The 23,476-nt window shown below is 43.5% G+C and overlaps 1 protein-coding gene across 13 annotated transcripts in view; it reads right to left on the reverse strand.

The window, feature by feature from the left end:
* Positions 1-23,476, reverse strand: part of DTNB (dystrobrevin beta) — a 383,895-nt gene that overhangs the window by 227,791 nt on the left and 132,628 nt on the right. For all 13 annotated transcript variants that reach the window (XM_074947300.1, XM_074947299.1, XM_074947308.1 and 10 more), the window contains one exon: positions 22,210-22,376. In XM_074947300.1, the coding sequence (XP_074803401.1) occupies positions 22,210-22,376 (167 nt within the window). The remainder of the gene's footprint in view (positions 1-22,209; positions 22,377-23,476) is intronic.

Here is a 23,476-nt window from a genome sequence, read left to right on the forward strand (position 1 = left end):
CTTAAACAAAAATCATCACTATGTGGAATGTGCAGCAATCTACAAGTTGGCAAGGAGCTTCTTTCTCAAGCAGTGTGTATTTCTGTTAAACGGGTTACATAAATATTGAGTGGTGCCTTGGTCAGATTTAGGACTACAAAGATTTATGTAGTAGATCTCCACCTATTTGGGAGGAGATAACCTGGAGTAATTTTCCTGCTTGGTGAATATACGTATGTATATAAAGCACTCAAATACCATGGTTATGGAACAAAGACCTAGATAGGTACATGTGACTGCATTATCCATTGATTAAATGACTTTTCAGTCAGCTGCCACTTGACAAAATCATTTTTATTGTTACATTTTAGTTTATTACAAAGCTGAGCCCAGAATCCTGTCTTCTGACAGTGGCCAATGCCAGGTGCCCCAGAGGGAATGAACAGAACAGAGAATCATCAAGTGATCCATCTCCTGTTGTCCATTCCCAGCTTCTGGCAAACAGAGGCTAGGGACACCATCCCTGCCCATTCTGGCTAATAGCAATTAATGGACGTATCCTCCATGAATGTATCTAGTTCTTTTTTTAATCCTGTTATAGTCTTGGCCTTCGCAACATCCTCTGGCAAGGAGTTCCACACTTGACTGTGCGTTGTGTGAAAAAATACTTGCTTTTGTTTGTTTTAAACCTGCTGCTTATTAATTTCATTTGGTGACCCCTAGTTCTTGGGTTATGAAAGGAGTAAGCAACACTTCCTTATTTACTTTCTCCACACCAGTCATGATTTTATAGACCTCTATCCTATCCCCCCTTAGTCGTCTCTTTTCCAAGCTGAAAAGTCCCAGTCCTATTAATCTCTCCTCATACGGAAGCTGTTCTATACCCCTAATTATTTTTATTGCCCTTTTCTGAACCTTTTCCAAATCCAAAATATCTTTTTTGAGATGGGGCGACCACATCTGCACACAGTAATGATTCCCAACATTCTGTTTGGTTTTTTTTTTTTGACTGCCACTGGACATTGAGTGGATGTTTTCAGAGAACTATCCACGACACCAAGATCTCTTTCTTGAGTGGTAACAGCTAATTTAGACCCCATCATTTTATATGTATAGTTGGGATTATGTTTTCCAATGTGCATTACTTTGCATTTATCAACACTGAATTTCATCTGCCATTTTATTGCCCAGTCACCAAGTTTTGTGAGATCCTTTTGTAGCTCTTCGCAGTCAGCTTTGGACTTAATTATCTTGAGTAGTTTTGTATCACCTGCAAATTTTGCCACCTCACTGTTTACCCCTTCTTCCAGATCATTTATGAATATGTTGAACAGGACTGGGCCCAGCACAGACTGCTGGGGCACACCACTATTTACCTCTCTCCGTTCTGAAAACTGACCATTTATTCCTCCCCTTTGTTTCCTGTATTTTAACCAGTTACTGACCCATGAAAGAACCTTCCCTCTTATCCCATGACAGCTTACTTTGCTTAAGGGCCTTTGGCAAGGGACCTTGTCAAAGGCTTCCTGAAAATCTAACTACATTATATCCACTGGATCCCCCTTATCCACATGCTTGTTGACCCCCCTCAGAGAATTCTAGTAGATTGGTGAGGCATGATTTCCCTTTCCAAAAACCATGTTGCTTCTTCTCCAACAAATTATGTTCATCTATGTGTCTGACGATTTTGTTCTTTACTATAGTTTCAACCCATTTGTCCAGTACTGAAGTCAGGCTTACTGGCCTATAATTTCCAGGATCATCTCTGGAGTCCTTTTTAAAAACTGACGCCTATAGCGAGGCGGTCTGCTACCCCGGAGAGTGACAAGCCTCTCTGGATGCCAAAGTGGGCGGAGCCAGCAAACCCTCAGAGGTCAAGGCACAGGACCGGAAGTATAAAAGCTTGACCCCAAAGCTCAGTTGAAACACAGCCATGGGAGAGGCCAGACACATGGGGAGGAGCTCCCAGCAGGGAGACCACGCCGATCGGCAGCCAACCCGAGGACTGGCCAGACCAGCCAATGCCTGATGCTAGCCCGAGTCCAGAGACACTGCCAAGCTTGCCGTTCGCCAGTTACCCCGAGGAGCCACCACGCCAACCGAGCACCAGTTACTCTGAGGAGCCCATGGTGTGTGACCCCTTGGAGGACACGGGCTGGACCCAGGTACCTCTAGAGGGGGAGGTAGGAAGTAGCTCGGGGGCAGCCGACCCTAATCAGGCTGCAGCACTGCCAGGGCCAATGTCAGTGTGTTGCAGCCAGGAACCCCACTGACACAGCAGCGGGTCTTCTGCCACTGCTAAGGCCCCGGGCTGGGACGCAGTGGAGTGGGTGGGCCTGCGGCCCCCCGCCACTCATCTCGCGGGTGGCAGTCTCCCCCTCTCCCAGGCCGCTCGGAGCCAGGAGTATGGGTTTTGCTATTGAACTCTCTGCTCAGCCCCTGCCTGAGAGCCCTGAGCTACTGACTGTTTGTTGCCCCGCCCTGACCCAGGGCTTGGGCTTTGCTATTGAACTCTTTGCTCAGGCAGGCTAGTTCCCTGACACACCTGACAGAAGTAGCGAGGCGATCTGGTTCCCCGCCGCCTCGGAGAGTGACAGCCCCGGCTGGACGCACCTACACTGCCACATTAGCTATCCTCCAGTCATTTGTTACAGAAGCTGATTTAAATGAGACGTTACAGACTACAGTTAGTAGTCCTGCAATTTCACATTTGAGTTCCTTCAGAACTCTTGGTGAATACCATCTGGTCCTGGTGACTTATTACTATTTAGTTTATCAATTTGTTCCAAAACCTCCTCTAATGACATCTGCATCTGGGACAGTTCCTCAGATTTGTTACCTAAAAAGAATGGCACAGGTTTGGGAATCTCCCCTCACATCCTCAGTTAAGACTGATGCAAAGAATTCATTTAGTTTCTCTGCAATGGCTTTATCGTCCTTGAGTGCTCCTTTAGCATCTCAATTGTCCAGTGGCCCCACTGGTTGTTTAGCAGGCTTCCTACTACAGATGTACTTAAAAATTTTTTGCTATTACTTTTTGAGTCTTTGGCTAGCTGTTCTTCAGATTCTTTTTTGGCCTTCCTAATTATATTTTTACACTTCATTTGCCCGAGTTTATGCTCCTTTCTATTTTCTTCACTAGGATTTAACTTACACTTTTTAAAGGATGCCCTTTTGTCTCTCACTGCTCCTTTTACTTTGTTGTTTAGCCATAGTGGCTCTTTTTTGGTTCTCTTACTATGTTTTTTAATTTGGGGTATTGTGATGGGGCATCTGCCCCGCAACGGCCCTGATAGGGTTAAAACCTGGCCTGGAGGGCTGTAAGGAAACAGTCAATTAGGGCAGATGCTGCAGCCAGTTAGGGCAGTGGCTGGAGCAGCCAATCGGGGCCCAGCTGGCCCATATAAAAGGAAGCTGCAGGCCAGAACAAGTAGTCTGCTGCAGGAAGCTCAAGGGAGGGGACCAGCTTCCTAGAAGGCTGTCGAGACTAGCACCGTGAACAGGGCTGCTAGGGCTTGCAGTCCCGAGACCCTGGGAAGAGGGTGAAAGAGCCAGAGGCAGGAACCAAAGGCGCTGGGGCTGCGGGGAAGTGGCCCAAGGAGCTGAGACAGACTGGTGGAGAAAGAAAGGAGGGGCAGCGGGAAGCTGTTGTTTACAGGATCTTTGGGCTGGGATCCAGAGTAGTGGGCGGGCCTGGGTCCCACCCCTTACACTCACCGCTGAAGAACCGGCCAGGCTATGGACTGCCAAGTCGCTGTGAGTAGCAGCTAGACTGTTACGGAAGGAGCCCCCCGGAAGGGGAGAACCTAGATTGAGACACGGCCGGAGGGCTGTGCCACGAAGCAGAGGCCGTGAGACTGGAACTGCAGTGGGTCTGCAGGCAGAGACGAGGATGGGAGAGCCGCCACCACTACCGGAGGGAACACCCGCTGACCAGAGCTAATTCCCGAAACAGCCAGCAGGAGGAGCCAGTGTGGTAAGAGACCCCGTGACAGGTATACATTTAAACTAAGCCTCTATTATGTTGTCTTTGAAATCCCTCCAAGCTGTATGGAAATTTTATTTTTGGCACTGTACCTTTTAATTTCTGTTTAACTAACTTCCTCATTTTTGTATAGTCCCCGTTTCTGAAATTATATGATACAGTGTTGGCCTGTTATAGGGATGTTAAATTTAATTATATTATGGTCACTATTACCAAGTGGTCCAGCTATATTCACCTCTTGGACTAGATCCTCTGCTCCACTTAGGACTAAATCAAGGACTAAATCAAGAATCCTCTTGTGGGTTCCAGGACTAGCTGCTCCAAGAAGCAGTCATTTAAGGTGTCAAGAAACTTTATCTCTGCATCCCATGCTGAGGTGAAATGTACCCAGTCAATATGGGGATTGTTGAAATCCCCCATTATTATTGAGTTTTTTATGTTTATAGCCTCTCTAATCTCCCTGAGCATTTCACAGTCACTATCATCCTGGTCAGGTGGTCAGTAATATATCCCCACTGCTATATTCTTATTATTACAGCATAGAATTACTATCTATAGAGATTCTATGGTACAGTTTGGTTCATATGATTTTTACTTCATTTGATTCTATGTACCCAGACAAACAGAGCCAGACTAACAGTCAGGGTATGTAGGACAAACATGTTACAGGACAATTTCTTTTCTGGAAGAAAGTGGTAATTTAGGTACAGGTGACACTGAAGAAATTTTTTAAATTTAACAATTAATTTGAAAGAAATTAGTCAAGCTTCTGTGAGAAAGTTATTAGTAACATCTAACTACTATGTAATGAATGTGCACCTGGAGCCCCCTCCCATCTACCAGTTTGATGCATCTCAAAACCCCTTTCACTTTTTGGTGGTCCATAAACCTGTCCACTTCCCTTAATTTACCAAAAGCCAGGTGGACATAACAAAACTAAACCTGTGGAACTAACCAGATGTGTGCTTGCTTCTACCATTTAATCACATTGGTCTTCGTTGCTCCTCTTACTCCCTGCTCTTGTCTGTATGCTGCCTATGCAAGACTGAAAGTTCTTTGAAGCATGGACATTGTAGTAATCACTCTTTAAAATGCCTAGCAGACCCTGATGGTGCTAAACAAATATTACTTTTAGGATCTGATAATATGTAAGTAGTAAACGTTGAGTTACTTCAAAAAAAGCAAAAATATTTTTGGTTGAAAACAGGATTTGGAGGTTAACCCTTCATGTGCGCTTCGTTTTATTGCTGCTAGTTCTGACAGGACCCTTCTGAATACACAATTTATCTGAGCATCAGCTTTCGCGAGCCACAGCTCACTTCATCGGGTGCATGCTGTGGAAACTGCAGAAGACATTATTATATACACAAAGACCATGACACATACCTCCTCCCACCCCACTCTCCTGCTGGTAATAGCTTATCTAAAGTGATCATCAAGTTGGGCCATTTCCAGCACAAATCCAGGTTTTCTCACCCTCCGCCCCCCCCCCCCCCACAAACTCACTCTCCTGCTGGTAATAGCTTATCCAAAGTGACCACTCTCCCTACAATGTGCATGAAAATCAAGGTGGGCCATTTCCAGCACAAATCCAGGCTCTCTCACCCCCCCCCTTTTTTCCAAAAAAAACCCCACACATACAAACTCACTCTCCTGCTGGTAATAGCCTATCCAAAGTGACCACTCTCCCTACAATGTGCATGATAATCAAGGTGGGCCATTTCCAGCACAAATCCAGGTTTTCTCACCCCCCCCCCAACACACACACAAACTCACTCTCCTGCTGGCAATAGCTCATCCAAACTGACCATTCTCCTTACAATGTGCATGAAAATCAAGGTGGGCCATTTCCAGCATAAATCCAAGTTTAACCAGAACGTCTTGGGGTGGGGGGGTAGGAAAAAACAAGGGGAAATAGGCTACCTTGCATAATGACTTAGCCACTCCCAGTCTCTATTTAAGCCTAAATTAATACTATCCAATTTGCAAATGAATTCCAATTCAGCAGTTTCTCGCTGGAGCCTGGATTTGAAGTTTTTTTGTTGTAAGATAGCGACCTTCATGTCTGTGATTGCGTGACCAGAGAGACTGAAGTGTTCTCCGACTGGTTTATGAATGTTATAATTCTTGACATCTGATTTGTGTCCATTTATTCTTTTACGTAGAGACTGTCCAGTTTGACCAATGTACATGGCAGAGGGGCATTGCTGGCACATGATGGCATCTATCACATTGGTGGATGTGCAGGTGAATGAGCCTCTGATAGTGTGGCTGATGTTATTAGGCCCTGTGATGGTGTCCCCTGAATAGATATGTGGGCACAGTTGGCAACGGGCTTTGTTGCAATGATAGGTTCCTGGGTTAGTGGTTCTGTTGTGTGGTATGTGGTTGTTGGTGAGTATCTGCTTCAGGTTGGGGGGCTGTCTGTAGGCAAGGACTGGCCTGTCTCCCAAGATTTGTGAGAGTGTTGGGTCATCCTTCAGGATAGGTAGTAGATCCTTAATAATGCGTTGGAGGGGTTTTAGTTGGGGGCTGAAGGTGACGGCTAGTGGCGTTCTGTTATTTTCTTTGTTAGGCCTGTCCTGTAGTAGGTGACTTCTGGGAACTCTTCTGGCTCTGTCAATCTGTTTCTTCACTTCCACAGGTGGGTATTGTAGTTGTAAGAATGCTTGATAGAGATCTTGTAGGTGTTTGTCTCTGTCTGAGGGGTTGGAGCAAATGCGGTTGTATCGCAGAGCTTGGCTGTAGACGATGGATCGTGTGGTGTGGTCAGGGTGAAAGCTGGAGGCATGTAGGTAGGAATAGCGGTCAGTAGGTTTCCGGTATAGGGTGGTGTTTATGTTACCATTGTTTATTAGCACTGTAGTGTCCAGGAAGTGGATCTCTTGTGTGGACTGGACCAGGCTGAGGTTGATGGTGGGATGGAAATTGTTGAAATCATGGTGGAATTCCTCAAGGGCTTCTTTTCCATGGGTCCAGATGATGAAGATGTCATCAATATAGCGCAAGTAGAGTAGGGGTGTTAGGGGACGAGAGCTGAGGAAGCGTTGTTCTAAATCAGAGATAAAAACGTTGGCATACTGTGGGGCCATGCGGGTACCCATAGCAGTGCCGCTGATCTGAAGGTATACATTGTCCCCAAATGTAAAATAGTTATGGGTGAGGACAAAGTCACAAAGTTCAGCCACCAGGTTAGCCGTGACATTATCGGGGATACTGTTCCTGATGGCTTGTAGTCCATCGTTGTGTGGAATGTTGGTGTAGAGGGCTTCTACATCCATAGTGGCCAGGATGGTGTTATCAGGAAGATCACCGATGGATTGTAGTTTCCTCAGGAAGTCAGTGGTGTCTCGAAGGTAGTTGGGAGTGCTGGTAGCGTACGGCCTGAGGAGGGAATCTACATAGCCAGACAATCCTGCTGTCAGGGTGCCAATGCCTGAGATGATGGGGCGCCCAGGATTTCCAGGTTTATGGATCTTGGGTAGTAGATAGAATATCCCAGGTCGGGGTTCCAGGGGTGTGTCTGTGCGGATTTGATCTTGTGCTTTTTCAGGAAGTTTCTTGAGCAAATGCTGTAGTTGCTTTTGGTAACTCTCAGTGGGATCATAGGGTAATGGCTTGTAGAAAGTGGTGTTGAAGAGCTGCTGAGCAGCCTCTTGTTCATAATCCGACCTATTCATGATGACAACAGCACCTCCTTTGTCAGCCTTTTTGATTAAGATGTCAGAGTTGTTTCTGAGGCTGTGGATGGCATTGTGTTCCGCACGGCTGAGGTTATGGGGCAAGTGAAGAGAACCTGGATTTGTGCAGGAAATGGCCCACCTTGATTATCATACACATTGTTGAAGAGAGTGGTCACTTTGGATGGGCTATTACCAGCAGGAGAGTGAGTTTGGGTGGGGGGCGGGGGCGGAGGGTGAGAAAACCTGGATTTGTGCTGGAAATGGCCCAACTTGATGATCACTTTAGATAAGCTATTACCAGCAGGAGAGTGGGGTGGGAGGAGGTATTGTTTCATGGTCTCTGTGTGTATATAATGTCTTCTGCAGTTTCCACAGTATGCATCCGATGAAGTGAGCTGTAGCTCACGAAAGCTCATGCTCAAATAAATTGGTTAGTCTCTAAGGTGCCACAAGTCCTCCTTTTCTTTTTGCGAATACAGACTAACACGGCTGTTACTCTGAAATCTGAATACACAGTAACTGTAGAAATTACACAGGATGCAAATATTCCGAAAATTGAAAATAAGGAAGCAAACAAGTTTTTCAACTCAGGCACTAAGCAGACAATCTTGCCCACTTTCACTGGTGCTAAAGAAATTCTGCCAGAAAGCAAAGTGAATTATGTAGAATGTAATGTGATAAATGAGAGCCAAGAAATTTAATTCTACAGATGAGGAAAAACTAAAGAAGAAAGCAAAAGTATAGGATGATACAACTAAAAGCATATTTACTTGCATTTTGGCTTTCAGTTGTTTAGTTCAATATTTCATATCAAAATACACAAACAAGGGAACCCAGGCAGACCCATCATATCAGGCCATGGCACTTTTACTGAAGGATTATCAGGACTCAAAGACACCATCCTCAAACCACTCACCACACAAATGGCCAACTTCCTCCAGGACATGAACAACTTCCTCCAGAAACTTTGCAACATTAAAAACTATGCTCAGAAAACCATCCTTGCAACCATGGATGTCACCTCCTGAAACAACATGCCTCACAATGATGGCATCCCTGTCTGTCTCAAATATTTACAAGACAATGGACAACAATCAGATATCCACCCCAAACACATCGCCACACTCATTCACTTCATCCTCACCCATAACAATTTTACAGTTAGTAACAAATACTTTGAGCAAACCATGGGAACAAGCAGGAGTACTAGAATGGCTCCTCAGTATGCCAATCTCTTCATGGGCCACCTTAGGGAAGAATTTCTGGACAAATGCACTACAAACCCAATGATATACCTGAGATACATGAATAGTATTTTCATCCTCTGGACAGACAACCTAAACTCCCTCACAGATTTCCATCAAAACTTCAACCACCACCACACACCCATCAAACTCTCTCTAGAACAGTCCCACACCAGCATCAGCTTCCTGGAGACTACAGTCAGCTTCAGCAATGGGATGCTACAGACAACTATATACAAGAAACCCAAGGATCACCACACTTACATTCACAGATCCAGTAACCAACCCAAACACACCAAGAAATCTGTTATCAGCAGAAAGGCACACAGATGCCACATAACATGCTCTGAAGAGAAAATCTAGCATACACACCTTAACACACTAACAAATACCTTCACTAAACAAGGACACTCCATTAGAGAAGTAGATCATATCATAAAATGAGCTACCCAAATCTCAAGATAATCTCCTTCAATACCCTCCAACTGCACATCACTAGTTGTCACCTACCACCTCACATTGGAACCCATACTTGATGGGGACCACACCCTGAAAGCAGTCACTCCCAAACCTCCTCTTCTGGCCTTCAAACAACCCCACCCCCACCCCCCCTGAACCTTGCCAGGCTCATCACCACAAGCAAGCTTCCCACAGACTAGGACATGCCAACTCAAAATGGCACCAGACCCTGCCAGAACAAAGGATGAAAAACCTGCAGACCATATCTCTGCTGCTAGGATGATCAGTACTCCCACAACATACTTTTTAAGATCCCTGGATCCTACACACACCTATCACAACATGTGGTGTATCTCATCCAGTGCACTAAATGCCCCAATATGTGGGTGAAACCAGACAAACACTACACTTTTGAATGAACTCACACAGAAAAATGATAAAAGACAAAAACATCATCTCACCCATGGGTGATCACTTTTCACAAAATGATTACTCTATATCTGACCTCTCTGTCCTCATCCTCAAAGGAAACCTGCACAGCACCTTCAAAAGATGAGCCTATGATCTTACATTCATAACTTTGATAGTCATTAAAATGATGGACTTAATAAAAACTCAATTTATGGTTTATTACAACAATCTGTAACCTAACCCCCCTTTTTTGTCCTATAACTGTAGAAGTATCAATGGGCCACTTTGCCTTGAATAGTCTCATAGAATATGTGTTGTTCACTTATGCCAAACAATCTATTCCACCTTGTATTTAGCTGTGACACTCTGAGGCCAGGTCTACACCGCATATTGGTCTAACCATGTCCACACCCCTGAGCGATGTAGTTATACCGTCCTAATCCCCTGTATAGACAGCGCTATGTTGACATGAGAGCTTGTCCTGGCAACATAGCTACCGCCTCTCAGGGAGGTGAATTAACTATGCCAACAGGAGACGCCCTCCTGTCGGCGTAGTAACATCTTCCCCAAAGCAATACAGCAGTGCACCGGTGGAGCTGCACCGCTGTAGCACTTTATGTGAAGACAAGCCCTGAATATCTTTCCCAGATCGGAAGAAGAGCTTTGTCACCAGAAAACTTGTCTCTTTTACCAAACAAAGTTGGTCCAATAAAAAAATATGACCTCCCTCACATTGTCTCTCTAATATCCTGGGACCAACACAGCTACAACATTGCAAACATACCTCACATGAAGTCTAACACAGCTCTCGTATTTATTTGAGCATGGACACAGTTTGCCATCTGCTGCGGAAAGAAACTATACAAAATTGTACTGAATATGCCCCTCTTCACTTGGTTTTCAGGGCCTTTGGCCAATATTGTTACGGTTAAGAATTTTATGGAATGATTTGCAGGTCACCTTTAAAAGATTTTATAGGGGACAGTAAGTGAGTTAATAATACAAAAGAAGGGTTTCTAAGAGAGAAAAATGCTCCTAGGACCCTATTGCAGTTATAATAAGTCCAGCAGAGGCAAACTCTAAATTACTTAGGACAGTGAGCTTCTCAGGACAGGGACTATCTTTTTCTTGTGTGTTCGTACAGTGACTAATACAATGGGGCCCTCGTCAGGGCCCAAGACATTACCACAGTACAAGTAAACAACTAAATTTACTTTTAGATATATTATTAATAGGTTTTCAGAGTCTGTTGGATTATAATGCTCTATAAATAATAAATATTCTATTCTTCTGAAATAGAAAGTGTTTTAGAAAGAACAAGGCACTACTGCACTGGAAAAGAGGCTTTCAAAAGCTAGAGCTTTTTAGCTGGTTTCAACAATTTCAGAAATTGTTCTTCTGACATAGAATATACTCACCACAAAGGGGTAACACCTTGACTACCTCACTGAAGAAGGCCAAACAAAAGCTTTTTTTTAATATAACATCACCCATGTTTAAATACATTTTCTAATGTCAATGGCCTGATTTTCAGACATGCTGAGCACTTGCAGTTAACAGGCCCCAACAACAACAAAAAGTCAAAATATTCCAGAAGTCTGTTCATAAGAAAAGGCAATGGGGACTTTGCGGGAGGCTTTCCCTGCTGCCAGAGCCTCTCACTGGAGTGGGGAAGAGCAGTGTCGACACAGAAGGCACTGCTTGGGCAGGCAGAGTCCTTGTGGGATACAAATCTTGGGGATTCAGGCATGTAGGGCACTCTTCTACTCACCTATGCCATTCTCCCCAGCTATACTGCTATTTATACTCATGCTAGCTGGGTGTGCATTGTCTGTACTCTACACACCATCGTAAGAGTAGACATACCTTTACGGTGAGATATAACGTTAACCCTGTTCTTGTGAAAAACAGTATAAAGGTCTGAATCCTTCCTACCCTCTGGCTCATGTAACTTGACCACCAGGAAAGCAGTTTTCAGGATGCTGACAGAGATGGATTAGCATTTTGAGACACCGCTGAAGATCTCCCCGAGCGTGCATCGATTTCTCCAGCAGCAAAATTTCAACTTTGCCTCCCTTCCTCTCTGGCTGCACTTGGAGTAAGAACGACTCATGGAATGATGTTCGAGAAAGTGTTAGTATGTCTTTGGGAAGAATACAGAGGGCGACCACTATTGATGGATATGACAGTGTAACATGAAAAATGGGTGCATAGGTCTTAACACTTGGTGACTGGGCTTCTGTCATAATTCTAGAACTCTTGTATGGAGGGAGGAGGAGGTCTTAGACTACTAAAAATTCACTAAATACATTTTTTATAGGCCACTGAGAAAAAGAGAACTTAATTAACTATTCTGATGCTAATTAATAACATTAAATAACTAAGCTAAGTTAATCGCACAGGGCACAAGAGAAGCAGACACTACCAAGATTTCAGTCTTGCAGCTACAGGCAGTGAGAAGAAACTGAGGGGTGACAACACCCATTTAGGTGGCAGGTAGGGCTGTCAAGCAATTAAAAAAAATTAATTGTGATTAATCACAAGATTAAAAAAATTAATAGTGATTAATCACACTGTTAAAGAATAATAGAATACCATTTATTTAAATATTTTTGATGTTTTCTACATTTTCAAATATGTTGATTTCAATTATCACACAGAAACAAAGTGTACAGTGCTCTCTTTTTATATTATTTTTATTACAAATATTTGCACAGTAAAAACAAAAGAAATAATATTTTTCAATTCACCTAATACAAACAATGTAGTGCAATCTCTTTATCATGAAAGCTGAACTTACAAATGTAGAATTGTGTACCAAAAAACAACTGCATTCAAAAATAAAACAATGTAAAACTTTAGAGCCTACAAGTCCACTCAGTCCTACTTCTTTTCAGACAATCGCTCAGACAGACAAGTTTGTTTACATTTGCAGGAGATAATGCTGCCCGCTTCTTGTTTATAACGTCACCTGAAAGTGACAACAGGTGTTTGCATGGCACTGTGGTAGCCGGCATTGCAAGATATTTACATGCCAGATACACTAAAGATTCATACGCCCCTTCATGCTTCAACTACCCTTCCAGGGGACATGCATCCATGCCGATGACAGGTTCTGCTTGATAACTCTCCAGTTTTCACCATCTGAGTCAGATGCCACCAGCAGAAGGTTGATTTTCTTTTTTGGTCGTTCAGTTCTGTCTTTTCCACATTGGAATATTGCTCTTTTAAGACTTCTGAAAGTATGCCCCACACCTCATCCCTCTCAGATTTTGGAATTCACTTCAGATTCTTAAATCTTGGGTTGAGTGCTGTAGCGATCTTTAGAAATCTCACATTGGTACCTTTGCATTTTGCCAAATCTGCAGGGAAAGTGTTCTTAAAATGAACAACATGTGCTGGGTCATCATCCAAGATTGCTATACCATAAAATATATGGCAGAATGAAGGTGAAACAGACAATTCTCCTCTTCCCCAAGGAGTCCAGTCACAAATTTAATTAACACTTTTTTTTTTTTAAGGAGCATCATCAGCACGGAAGCATGTCCTCTGAAATGGTGGCCGAAGCATGAAGGGGCATACGAATGTTTAGCATATCTGGCACGTATATACCTTGCAATTCCGGCTACAAAAGTACCATGCAAATGCCTGTTCTCACTTTCAGGTAACATTGTAAATAAGAAGCAGACAGCATTATGTCCCATAAATGTAAACAAACCTGTTTGTCTTACCGATTGGCTGCACAGGAAGAAGGACTGAGTGGACTTGTGAGCTCTAAAATTTTCCATTGTTATGTTTTTTGAGTGCAGTTATGTAACCAAAAAAAAAAAATCTACATTTGTAAGCTGCATTTTCACAAAGCGATTGCACTACAGTACTTGTTTGAGGTGAATTGAAAAATACTATTTCTTTATTATTTTTACAGTGCAAATATTTATAATAAAAATATAAAGTGAGCACCATACAGTTTGTATTCGGTGTTGTAATTGAAATCAATTTGAAAATGTAGAAAAACATCCAAAAATATTTAAATTTCAACTGGTATTCTATTGTTTAACAGTGTGATTAAAAGTGCAATTAATTGCAATTTTTTAATCGCAATTACTTTTTTTGAGTTAATCACGTGTGTTAACTGCAATTAATCGACAGCCCTAGTGGCAGGGCCTGAGGGAAAAGGCAAAACCACAGCAAACACTGCTAGCTAAAAATAATCCAACATCACATGCACAAGTACTGAGAGTGTAATGTGAGAGATGATTACTCAAAGAATTCCCCATTGATATCGGATCAGAAAAATTAATTGGGTTATTAATGCTTGCGGTGTTGTTGAAGCCATGTTCGTTCCAAGATATGAGACACACAAGATGGTAATATCTTTTATTGGACCAACTTCTGCTGGGGGAAAGGAAAAAATTCAAACTTCAGAGATTGTTTTCAGGTCCGGAAACTCTAGTTTCAATCTTCAGATCTGAAGAAGAGCTCAAAAGCTTGTTCCTTCCACTAAGAGAAGTTGGTCCAATAAAAAATATTACCTGATCCACCTTGTCTCTCTCACTTTATTAAAACATTTAGACATGGCACCAGAACTTTTCAACAGCCTAAAAATCACTGGAGTGAAACATGAGTCAGGAACAAAGCTCACTGTAGACCAATTGCTGCTGCTGTTTTAAATACACACATGAAGAGAGGAGGGATTGTTTTATGCTTGTGAAGTTGGATTATTTCTCGAATGTTTTCAGATTCCCAGAGGGAAAATACTAGAGAAGTGCAAAATATTATTAAGAACATGACATTAGTGCAATAGCTACGTTGCAAACACTATGTATTCTATCACTCAGAGATTTTAAAGCCAGAAGGGACCATTTGATAATCTAGTCTCTGCTTTCTAGGATACAGTCCCCCATTCTGGCCTGTATATTAATAACAAACAAAATGTCAGGCCAAATTCTGGACCCAGTTCATAGTCAAAGTAAACTGACTATGAGTTAATGATTCTGGGTTGGAGTTTCAGTGGAGCCACCCTGCAGTCACTCAATGAAGTTGCAACTGATGTGAAGTATCATTAATCCATTTGTCTTACCTCTACCCCCACTCTCCTACACTCATTGCATCCCAAGTTAACCCCGTAAAAGCACTCTTAGTTAGGAAGTGCCTGCAAAGTTGTACTCCACTACACACACTGATTCTGCTAAAACCACTTTTTTTTGTTGAGCCCATGATGAAAAAGTCTCCATCTGGCCCAGTAACAGCATCTAATGGAGTCCTTCTTGCTGCGGAGAATGTCCTGTACAGCTGAAGAGCATGTTCGTTCTAAGGCACATGACCACCCAAATACCAACCCAACATGTAGTGCATGTGGATTGGGATATCTGATCTCACTGTTGCACTGAGTCACCAGATTGGGGAAGGCAGGGATGGAATTGGTTGGTGGGAGGACATATGGAAAAAATTGGGGAACCAGGATTGTCTGGGTCTGCAGGGGGTGATCAGAATTACCATCACTCTGTCTTGTCAAATCTTTTGCAGTACTTGAAGCAGGAGCGGTGGCGGAGGGAAGGAGTAATTGAGTTGGTACGACCAGGGGATGAGCAGGGTGTTGCCCTGGAAGCAATGGCCGAGGGCTCCCTTGGAACAATACGTCTTGCATTTGCTATTCACCTGTGAAGCAAATAGGTCTGGTAAGGGTCTCCCATCAGGCGAAGATGTCATGTACTACCGAACTGTGAAATTCCCATTAGTGGTCAATTGCAAAAATGTCTGCTGAGCGTGTCCCAGAAAGTTAGGCTACTGACAAAACGTTCTCGTGGTTGATGCACCTATTCCAGAGACTGACCGCCTCTGCACATAGTGCAGTGGATCTTGTTTTTCAAGGTTTGTTGAGATAAATAACAGTGGTGGTGCTGTCTGACATGATGAGAACATGATGGTAGCAGATGAAGAGAAGAAAGGATTGGCATGCCTTTCTCACAGCTCAGAGTTCCAGGATGTTTATGTGCATCCTGGATTCTCGGGGAGCCCATGTTCCTTGAGCCATGTAGCTATCCAGTGTCTTGTCTGGAGAGGACAGGGGAAAGGAACCCCCGCACATACACGATGTGGGTCTGTCCACCACTGGAGCGATGATAGTACCTTGGCGTAGACTGTCAACATAAAATCCAAGAAGTGGCAATTTGGCGAGTAAATGGACTGGAGCCATGACTGGAGGCAGCAAAGATGGAGTCAAACGAAGGGGCTCACATAGGTACACAAAACCACATGGACAAGGAGAGACATGAAATTCCTGGCGGTACATACAGATTGCTCACAACGTGAGTTATGCTGCCGCTTATGGTCTGGAACCTGTCTGTGGGCAAGTAAGCTCATGCTGTGACCGAATTTATGGTAGCCCCAATAAAGTCCAGAGACTGCATGGGGTCGAGAATCAATTCCTCAACATTGACGCTAACTCCAAGGGAAGAAAGGAGATTGAGTAACACGAGGTTGATGCGTGGGCTTTTTGTCTAGAACTTGCGGCAAGGTGCAAATCATAAGAGATATGGAAACTCGAGGACACCATAATGTCTGACAGAAGCTGCTACAATGGAAAATACTTTGGGGAAGACTGGGAGTAGCGGCTATTCTGGAGGGGAGCACTCTGTATTGGAAATGTTGGGTGTCCACTGTTGAATCTCAGGAAACATCTGGGGGCAGGATGAATATTGATGTGAAATTAAGTGTCCTTCATATTGACAGCTTGCCTTTCTCTAAGGATGGAATTATTGCTGCCAGAGTGACCATATGAAACTTGATTTTGTGGACGAAGCGACTGAGGTATCAGAGATTGAGGATTGGTCTCCTCCTGCCTTTCTTCTTGGATATCAGGAAGTAGGTTGAGTAGAATCCCATTCTCTGATATTCCGGAGGAACGCGTTCTATTGCTCCCCATTGTAACACATTCACGTCTTGGGCAAGAATACTGTCACGAGAATGGTCCCCAAGGGCGACAGGAAGCAGGGTTTTGAAGGACAAAGCATGATAAACTCGATCGTATAGCCATGGCGGATAACATTCAACACCCATTTCACGTCTTGTGAGGTGCTGATGATGTCGGTACCGATGGATCAGTGCCCCAAATTGCTGGATCCTATTGCTTGTGAGTCTTTATCTTGTGCCTAGGGGCTTAGCGCATGCTCTTGTAACCCTTGGGTCAAACTAATGGAAAGAGAATCTATCGTCTTTCATCTGGAGGAAGACTTAGTTCCATGATTATGGGTGTGCTTCCTTACCTCCCAATTAGGCCCCACCATGAGGTCCATGGGGGTGGTTCCGCCAGCACCGGAGTTGGACATGGCAGCAGGAGGCTCACTCCTCGCGGAATCAGGGTTGGGGGAGGGAGTTCCCTGGCCTAAGTCCGAGTGAGGTCTCATGGCAAGCTCCATGAGAGGCTTCCAGATGCAAAGAGCCCTTCCTTCTCGGGTGCAGCTGGGGAAAATCTGGCAACTACTCACCTGGCCACAATATAAGCTTCCCCCTGGCAGTAGAAACAATGGTGGTGGTTGTCACTGACCAAGAAGAACGCAGGCAGAAGGCACACAGTTTGAAGTTTGGAGTCCTGAGCATAGTCCGGTACCCGCATGTTCGTACAGAGGGTGCAGTTGGGGGGGAGGGTTGAAAAACCCCAAAATCTATTGACTATTAGCACTAAGATGAAACTGGTAAAACTCATAAAAACTATGTACAACTATCCTTTTAAAAAGTGCCTCAGAGACAAGGACTCTGAAAGCACTGATATGGACAATGCGGCGGAGAGAAGGAACTGGAGACGTGCTCTGTCCGCCCCACCCTTTATCGCCTTAGATGGATGCATGACACAAGCCAAGATGCATGTGCAGACCAACAGACACTACTTTCAAATTCTCCAACTCCAGGCGCATGGTGCACATGCATAACCTTCAGTGGAATACAATAGGGTGGCCCTATTAAAGCACCAAGTACATATATTACTGTAATAAGTACATTTATTCCTGCTTACACGTTATAAATGTGATCAAGTTACAATCACTTGTACCTAAGCCACCATCAATGCTTATTTTTGTGATCAGTAGAGCCCTGTGCAGATATACATGTTAGTCAGTGGCGGATTAGCCACTGGGCCCACACCCAGGGGCCCCCGGAAAAATGGGTGCCCCATGCCATGACCTGCTCTGTTCACCCGGCTCTCTTGCTGGGGAGCGGGAGAAGGCCTCACACCCCAACCCTGCTCTCTGGCAGGAGCACCGGGGGGAGAGGGGAAACAGGGCAAGCCCCGGTGCCCCGATCCCATTTCCCCAGGAAGAGTGGGGAGGGTGGGGGACTGCAGGCGGAAGGGGTGAGGAGGGGCCCCCACTTGCTCTGGCCCAGGGCTCCACAAAAGCTTAATCCACCTATGGTGCTAGTGTGTACAAGCGGCTCGCACGCTTCCATGCAGAAGTCCCTTCCACGCACCAGTCTGTGTCTTGTGTCAGCGAGTGTGTGAGCTGCTTCCACACACTAGCAAAACCAGGGACAGCTGTTTCAACTGTATTTTTTTCTCTTGGCCACGCTCAGAATAGCCTTTTGGTTTTTGGGTGTGGATTAGTAAATGTATTAGAAGTATAAACAGATTTAGTTTCACATGAATAAAATAAAGTGATTAAACCATCAGCATCTTATCCTAATATGTTGTTCTTTACATGTAATTATGCAAACTATAAAAAAGCAAAAATTTAACGGGAGGAGAGATTGTAACTTACATGGGGTTCACAGCAAGTGAAGAAGGAATATAGGACATGACTGAACTAGCTGAAGTTCTTCACTGTTAATTTCCACGTTTTTCCACTTTGAAAGGATTTTTTTTTTTACAAATGAGTTATTCTATGAAAATTAATGTTGTGGCTATTAGGTATTGATACACACTTCAATCTTAACTATTCAATCTTAACTAAATTTTCAGTGAGCTTAAACACAAAAAGGAAGCTTACAAGAAATGAAAACTTGGTCAGATGACTAGGGAGGAGTATAATAATATAAAAATTGAGTATGCAGGGGTGTAATCAGGAGGCCAAAACACAACTGGAGTTGCAGCTAGCAAGGGATGTGAAGGGTAACAAGAAGGGTTTCTATGGGTATGGTAGCAACAAGAAAAAGGTCAGGGAAAGTGTGGGACCCTTAATGAATGTGGGAGGCAACCTAGTGACAGATGATGTGGAAAAAGCTGAAGTACTCAACGCTTTTTTTTGCCTCAGTTTTCACAGACAAGGGCAGCTCCCACAGTGCTGTCCTGGGCAACGCAGTATGGGGAGGAGGTGATCAGCCCTCAGTGGTGAAAGAATAGGTTAAGGACTATTTAGAAAAGCTGGACATGCACAAGTCCATGGGTCCAGATCTAATGCATACAAGGGTGCTGAGGGAACTGGCTGATGTGATTGCAGAGCCATTGGACATTATCTTTGAAAACTTGCAGCAATCAGGGGATTGGAAAAAGGCAGTTATAGTGCCCAACTTTTAAAAAGGGAAGACGGAGAACCCAGGGAACTACAGATTGGTCAGCCTCACCTAAGCCCCTGGAAAAATCATGGAGCAGGTCCTCAATGAAACCATTTTAAAGCACTTGGAGGAAAGGAAGGTGATCAGGAACAGTCAACATGGATTCACCAAGGGCAAGTCATGCCTTATCAACCTGATTGCCTTCTATGATAAGATAACTGGCTCTGTGGATATGCAGAAAGCAGTGGACATGATATATCTTGACTTTAGCAAAGCTTTTGATATGGTCTCCCACAGTATTCTTGCCAGCAAGTTAAAGTATGTATTGGATGAATGGACTATAAGGTGGATAGAAAGCTGGCTAGATTGTCAGGCTCAATGGGTAGTGATCAACGACTCAATGTCTAGCTGGCAGCTGGTATCAAGTGGAGTGCCCCAGTGGTCGGTTTTCTTCAACATCTTCATTAATGACCTGGCTGATGGGATGGATTGCACCCTCAGCAAGTTCGCGGATGATGCTAAGCTGGGGGCAGAGGTAAATATGCTGGAGGGTAGGGATAGGGTCCAGAGTGACCTGGACAAATTGGAGGATTGGGCCAAAATAAATCTGATGAGGTTCAAAAAGGACAAGTGCAGAGTCCTGAACTTAGAACGGAAGAATCCCACGCACCGCTACAGGCTGGGGAGTGACTGGCTAAGCAGCAGTTCTGCAGAAAAGGACCTGGGGATGATAGTGGACGAGAAGCTAGATGAGAGTTAACAGTGTGCCCTTGTTGCCAAGAAGGCCAATGGCATATTGGGCTGCATTAGTAGAAGCATTGCCAGCAGATCGAGGGAAGTGAATATTCCCTTCTATTCGGCACTGGTGAGGCCACACCTGGAATACTGCATCCAGTTTTGAGCTCCCCACTACAGAAAGGATATGGACAAATTGGAGAGAGTTCACCAGAGGGCAACGAAAATGATTAGGGGGCTGGGGCACATGACTTATGAGAAGCTGTGGGAACTCGGGTTATTTAATTTCTACAAGAGAAGAGTGAGGGAGGTTTTGATAGCAGCCTTCAATTACCTGAAGGGAGGTTCCAAAGAGGATGGAGCTAGGCTGTTCTCTGTGGTGGCAGGTGACGGAACAAGAAGCAATGGTCTCAAGTTGCAGTGTGGGAGGTCTAGGTTGGATATTAGGAAACACTATTTCACTAGGAGGGTGGTGAAGCACTGGAATGGGTTACCTAGGGAGGTGGTGGAATCTCCTTCCTTAGAGGTTTAATCTTCTATGATTCTATACCTGGAACCCCCTCTTTAAACTAGTATTATTCATGTCCACCCTGTTCATTTAATCACGACTTAAAACTGGTTTCTTCCACTTAGTCCACTTAGGATAATCTAAATGATTGAGTTCACCATCAAAAAGTAGTTATACATTCATAGATTTTTATGGCCAGAATGGGCCATTCTGATGATCTCATCTGACCTCCTGCAAACATGGACCATAGAACCTCATCAAGTAATTTCAATCAAGCCCACTGTTTGAGCCATAACATACCTTTTAGAATGACATCTGGTCTTGATTTAAAGAGAAAGTGGATGGAGATTCTACCAGCTCTCTAAGTAAACTGACCAAATGGTTATTTACCCTCACTGCTAAAAATATTAATCTTATTTCTAATCTGAATTTGTTTAGCTTCTGCTTTCAAATATTGGATATCATTATGCCTTTTTCTTCTACATTAAAGAGCCATCTACTATCAGAAATCTCTTCTCCAGGTATAGGTACATGCAAGTCATGATCAAGTCATTCTCAGTCTTCTCTTGGATAAACTAAACAGATTTAGCTTTGTAAATCTCTCGCTACAAGGCCTGTGTGATGCGGTCTACCGTGCCTTCTTTGTCCCCTGCTGGAGGTGTCTGTCCCCTGTGCTCAAGGAAAACCTACTCAGACCAGGCTACCAACAAGACTTAGTCTTCCGGAGCTTAGAAGGGCCAGGAGGAGACACCGAATAATCAGGAGCCAGCAGAGCAGTTAAGAATGCTTGCCTGCTACTTCTCAGGGGCACCACAGGGTGAGACTGGGACAGAAGAGAAGCTCCTCAGTGCTAGCACAGAACCCAAGGTCCAGGTCAGGGCCCTGCCCTCAAGTGCTTGCCTTGGCATTTTGCTTGTTTGTTTAAAGGCGCAGACAGCGAATTCTGAGTTTTGCAATCTTAGTTAACTGTTTAGAGACCTAGAGACTTTAGATGCCAAGCTTATGGCACCAGCCACCCTGCTCCAAGCAGGTCACAACTTGTGGACTAAGACAGGGGGTGGCTGCAGCATCATGCTTGATACTATCAGGGTTGTTACAGAATCACCCCACCTGTAACATCCTGTTTTCAATTATTAGCTATGACTTGGGATGTGCTCATCATCTCGTCGTCTGGTGTACTATTTTTCCAAATTTTACTGCCCATGTATCTTAGATTACCAGATTCTTGGGTTAAGGATTTGTCTTCCACAATATATACAGTCCAGCTTCATGCACAATGAAGGCAAACATTTATTTATTTTAAAGAGCTACTATGTTCAAGAAGAACACTTTGCCAAAAAGAGCATCTTGTGTGCATAGTGTTTTCTTGCTTTGTAAAGACATCAAAATTACGGTGGGTTATTAGGCTGGTAAAAAGAGGGATGTAGGAAGGTATGGTATTGGGGAAATGAAGACAAGTGCTTTGTTTTATATGTCTCAGATTGCAAGGCACTTGAGAGCAGGAACTGTATCGTCAGCACTGGGCAAAATGATAGCGTCAAATAATTAAATAAAATTTCGTTCAACTCAGAAAAAAGTATAATGTGCCTATTTATAAGCTCCTATTTGAAAAACTTTAAGATTTAACCTGTGATTCTAAGCCTTTTACAAAAACGTCTTTAGCTTTCAAAAGAAATTTGCATAGAGATGATCAGTGCATTATTACAAGCAAAGCTGAGTTACCCATGAGGAATGCTCCTTCATCTGATGTTGGTTGCTATGAGGGCCATTTGCGTGGCCACGCCAAAAACAGCTTTGACAGAGCTGGTAGTTGTGGCACTGCTGGCATCGGTACCGGAAACCCATCATGCTCTCACACCGACAATATGAACATTCCACAGGATGGAAGACTTCAGGGGGGAAAAGCAATAAGAGAATCTTAGAAAGTGTTATTTTACTATTATCTGAAAAACCACACACAGTAAATCTGAGCCCCCAAAAAGGATGAAGCTCCTAAACATCAATAAAATTTGCTAACAATTTCATACTTATAAAAATTATTTACAATAAACATGTTAAAATAATGTATTTCTATTAAATGTGTCCCTATTCAGATACTATCTGATCCTGAAATCTGTATGCAAGTTCAACAATCTAAAGTATACACAGTAAACAAAGGATTTTCAAACCTAATAAATGGGAGCCTAACAAAGAATGTGGTGCAAGTCCCACTGCTTGAGACTTTAAAACTAAACTGGCTTAAATACTTAATGTACTGAAGGGAACACTCCTGCAATAGCAGGGAGATGGACTGGATGACAGTCTTTTCCATCTCCATTATATGAGTCAATCCCAAAATGATATATGTTGCACAGTGTAAAAATACAGCCAGTACCCAGGTATAAAGTTGAGTTCTTAGTTTATTTTTGAGCACCCAAAACTATGCTAGGGGCCGTAACAACAAAGACATTGTCCCTGTACCAAAGAGTTTACAATCTAAATTAGACATGACAAATAGTGAGGGTCATAAACAGACCAAAAAATGGGGGGAGAAGGAGATGGAGAAATGATGAACAAACAAAAAAAGAGCATATAATTACTCTGCAAGGCACATACTCCTCTTAGTGGTTCTGTTGACTTAAGTTTTTCCTTTCCAGTTTTATTCGTTTCTTTAGTTTACCTTTTCCTCCCCTTCATTGTTCATATAAGAGATGACAGAAATGAGTTTTTAGTAGAGATGGAAATGAGGTATATGTGAGGTCAAGGAGGTAACTTGAAAATGGAATACATTTGGAAAGGGGTAGCATGGAGATGGAAATGGAAGAAGGGTACAAAGGAAACTTCAAAGCTATCAACAATATTGGAGTGGAGAGAATGGGGTAATGCAAAACAAAAACAGGGTCACTGATGCAGACTTTGGCCAGAAGCATAGGGTCTTGAATCCAAGGATAGGGAATTTCAATATGATATGCTGGGCAACAAGAAGATCTTATGGAGTGAAAATGAAGTC

Source organism: Natator depressus, chromosome 3 (genome assembly GCF_965152275.1).
Source record: "Natator depressus isolate rNatDep1 chromosome 3, rNatDep2.hap1, whole genome shotgun sequence".
Classification (NCBI taxonomy): Eukaryota; Metazoa; Chordata; order Testudines; family Cheloniidae; genus Natator; species Natator depressus.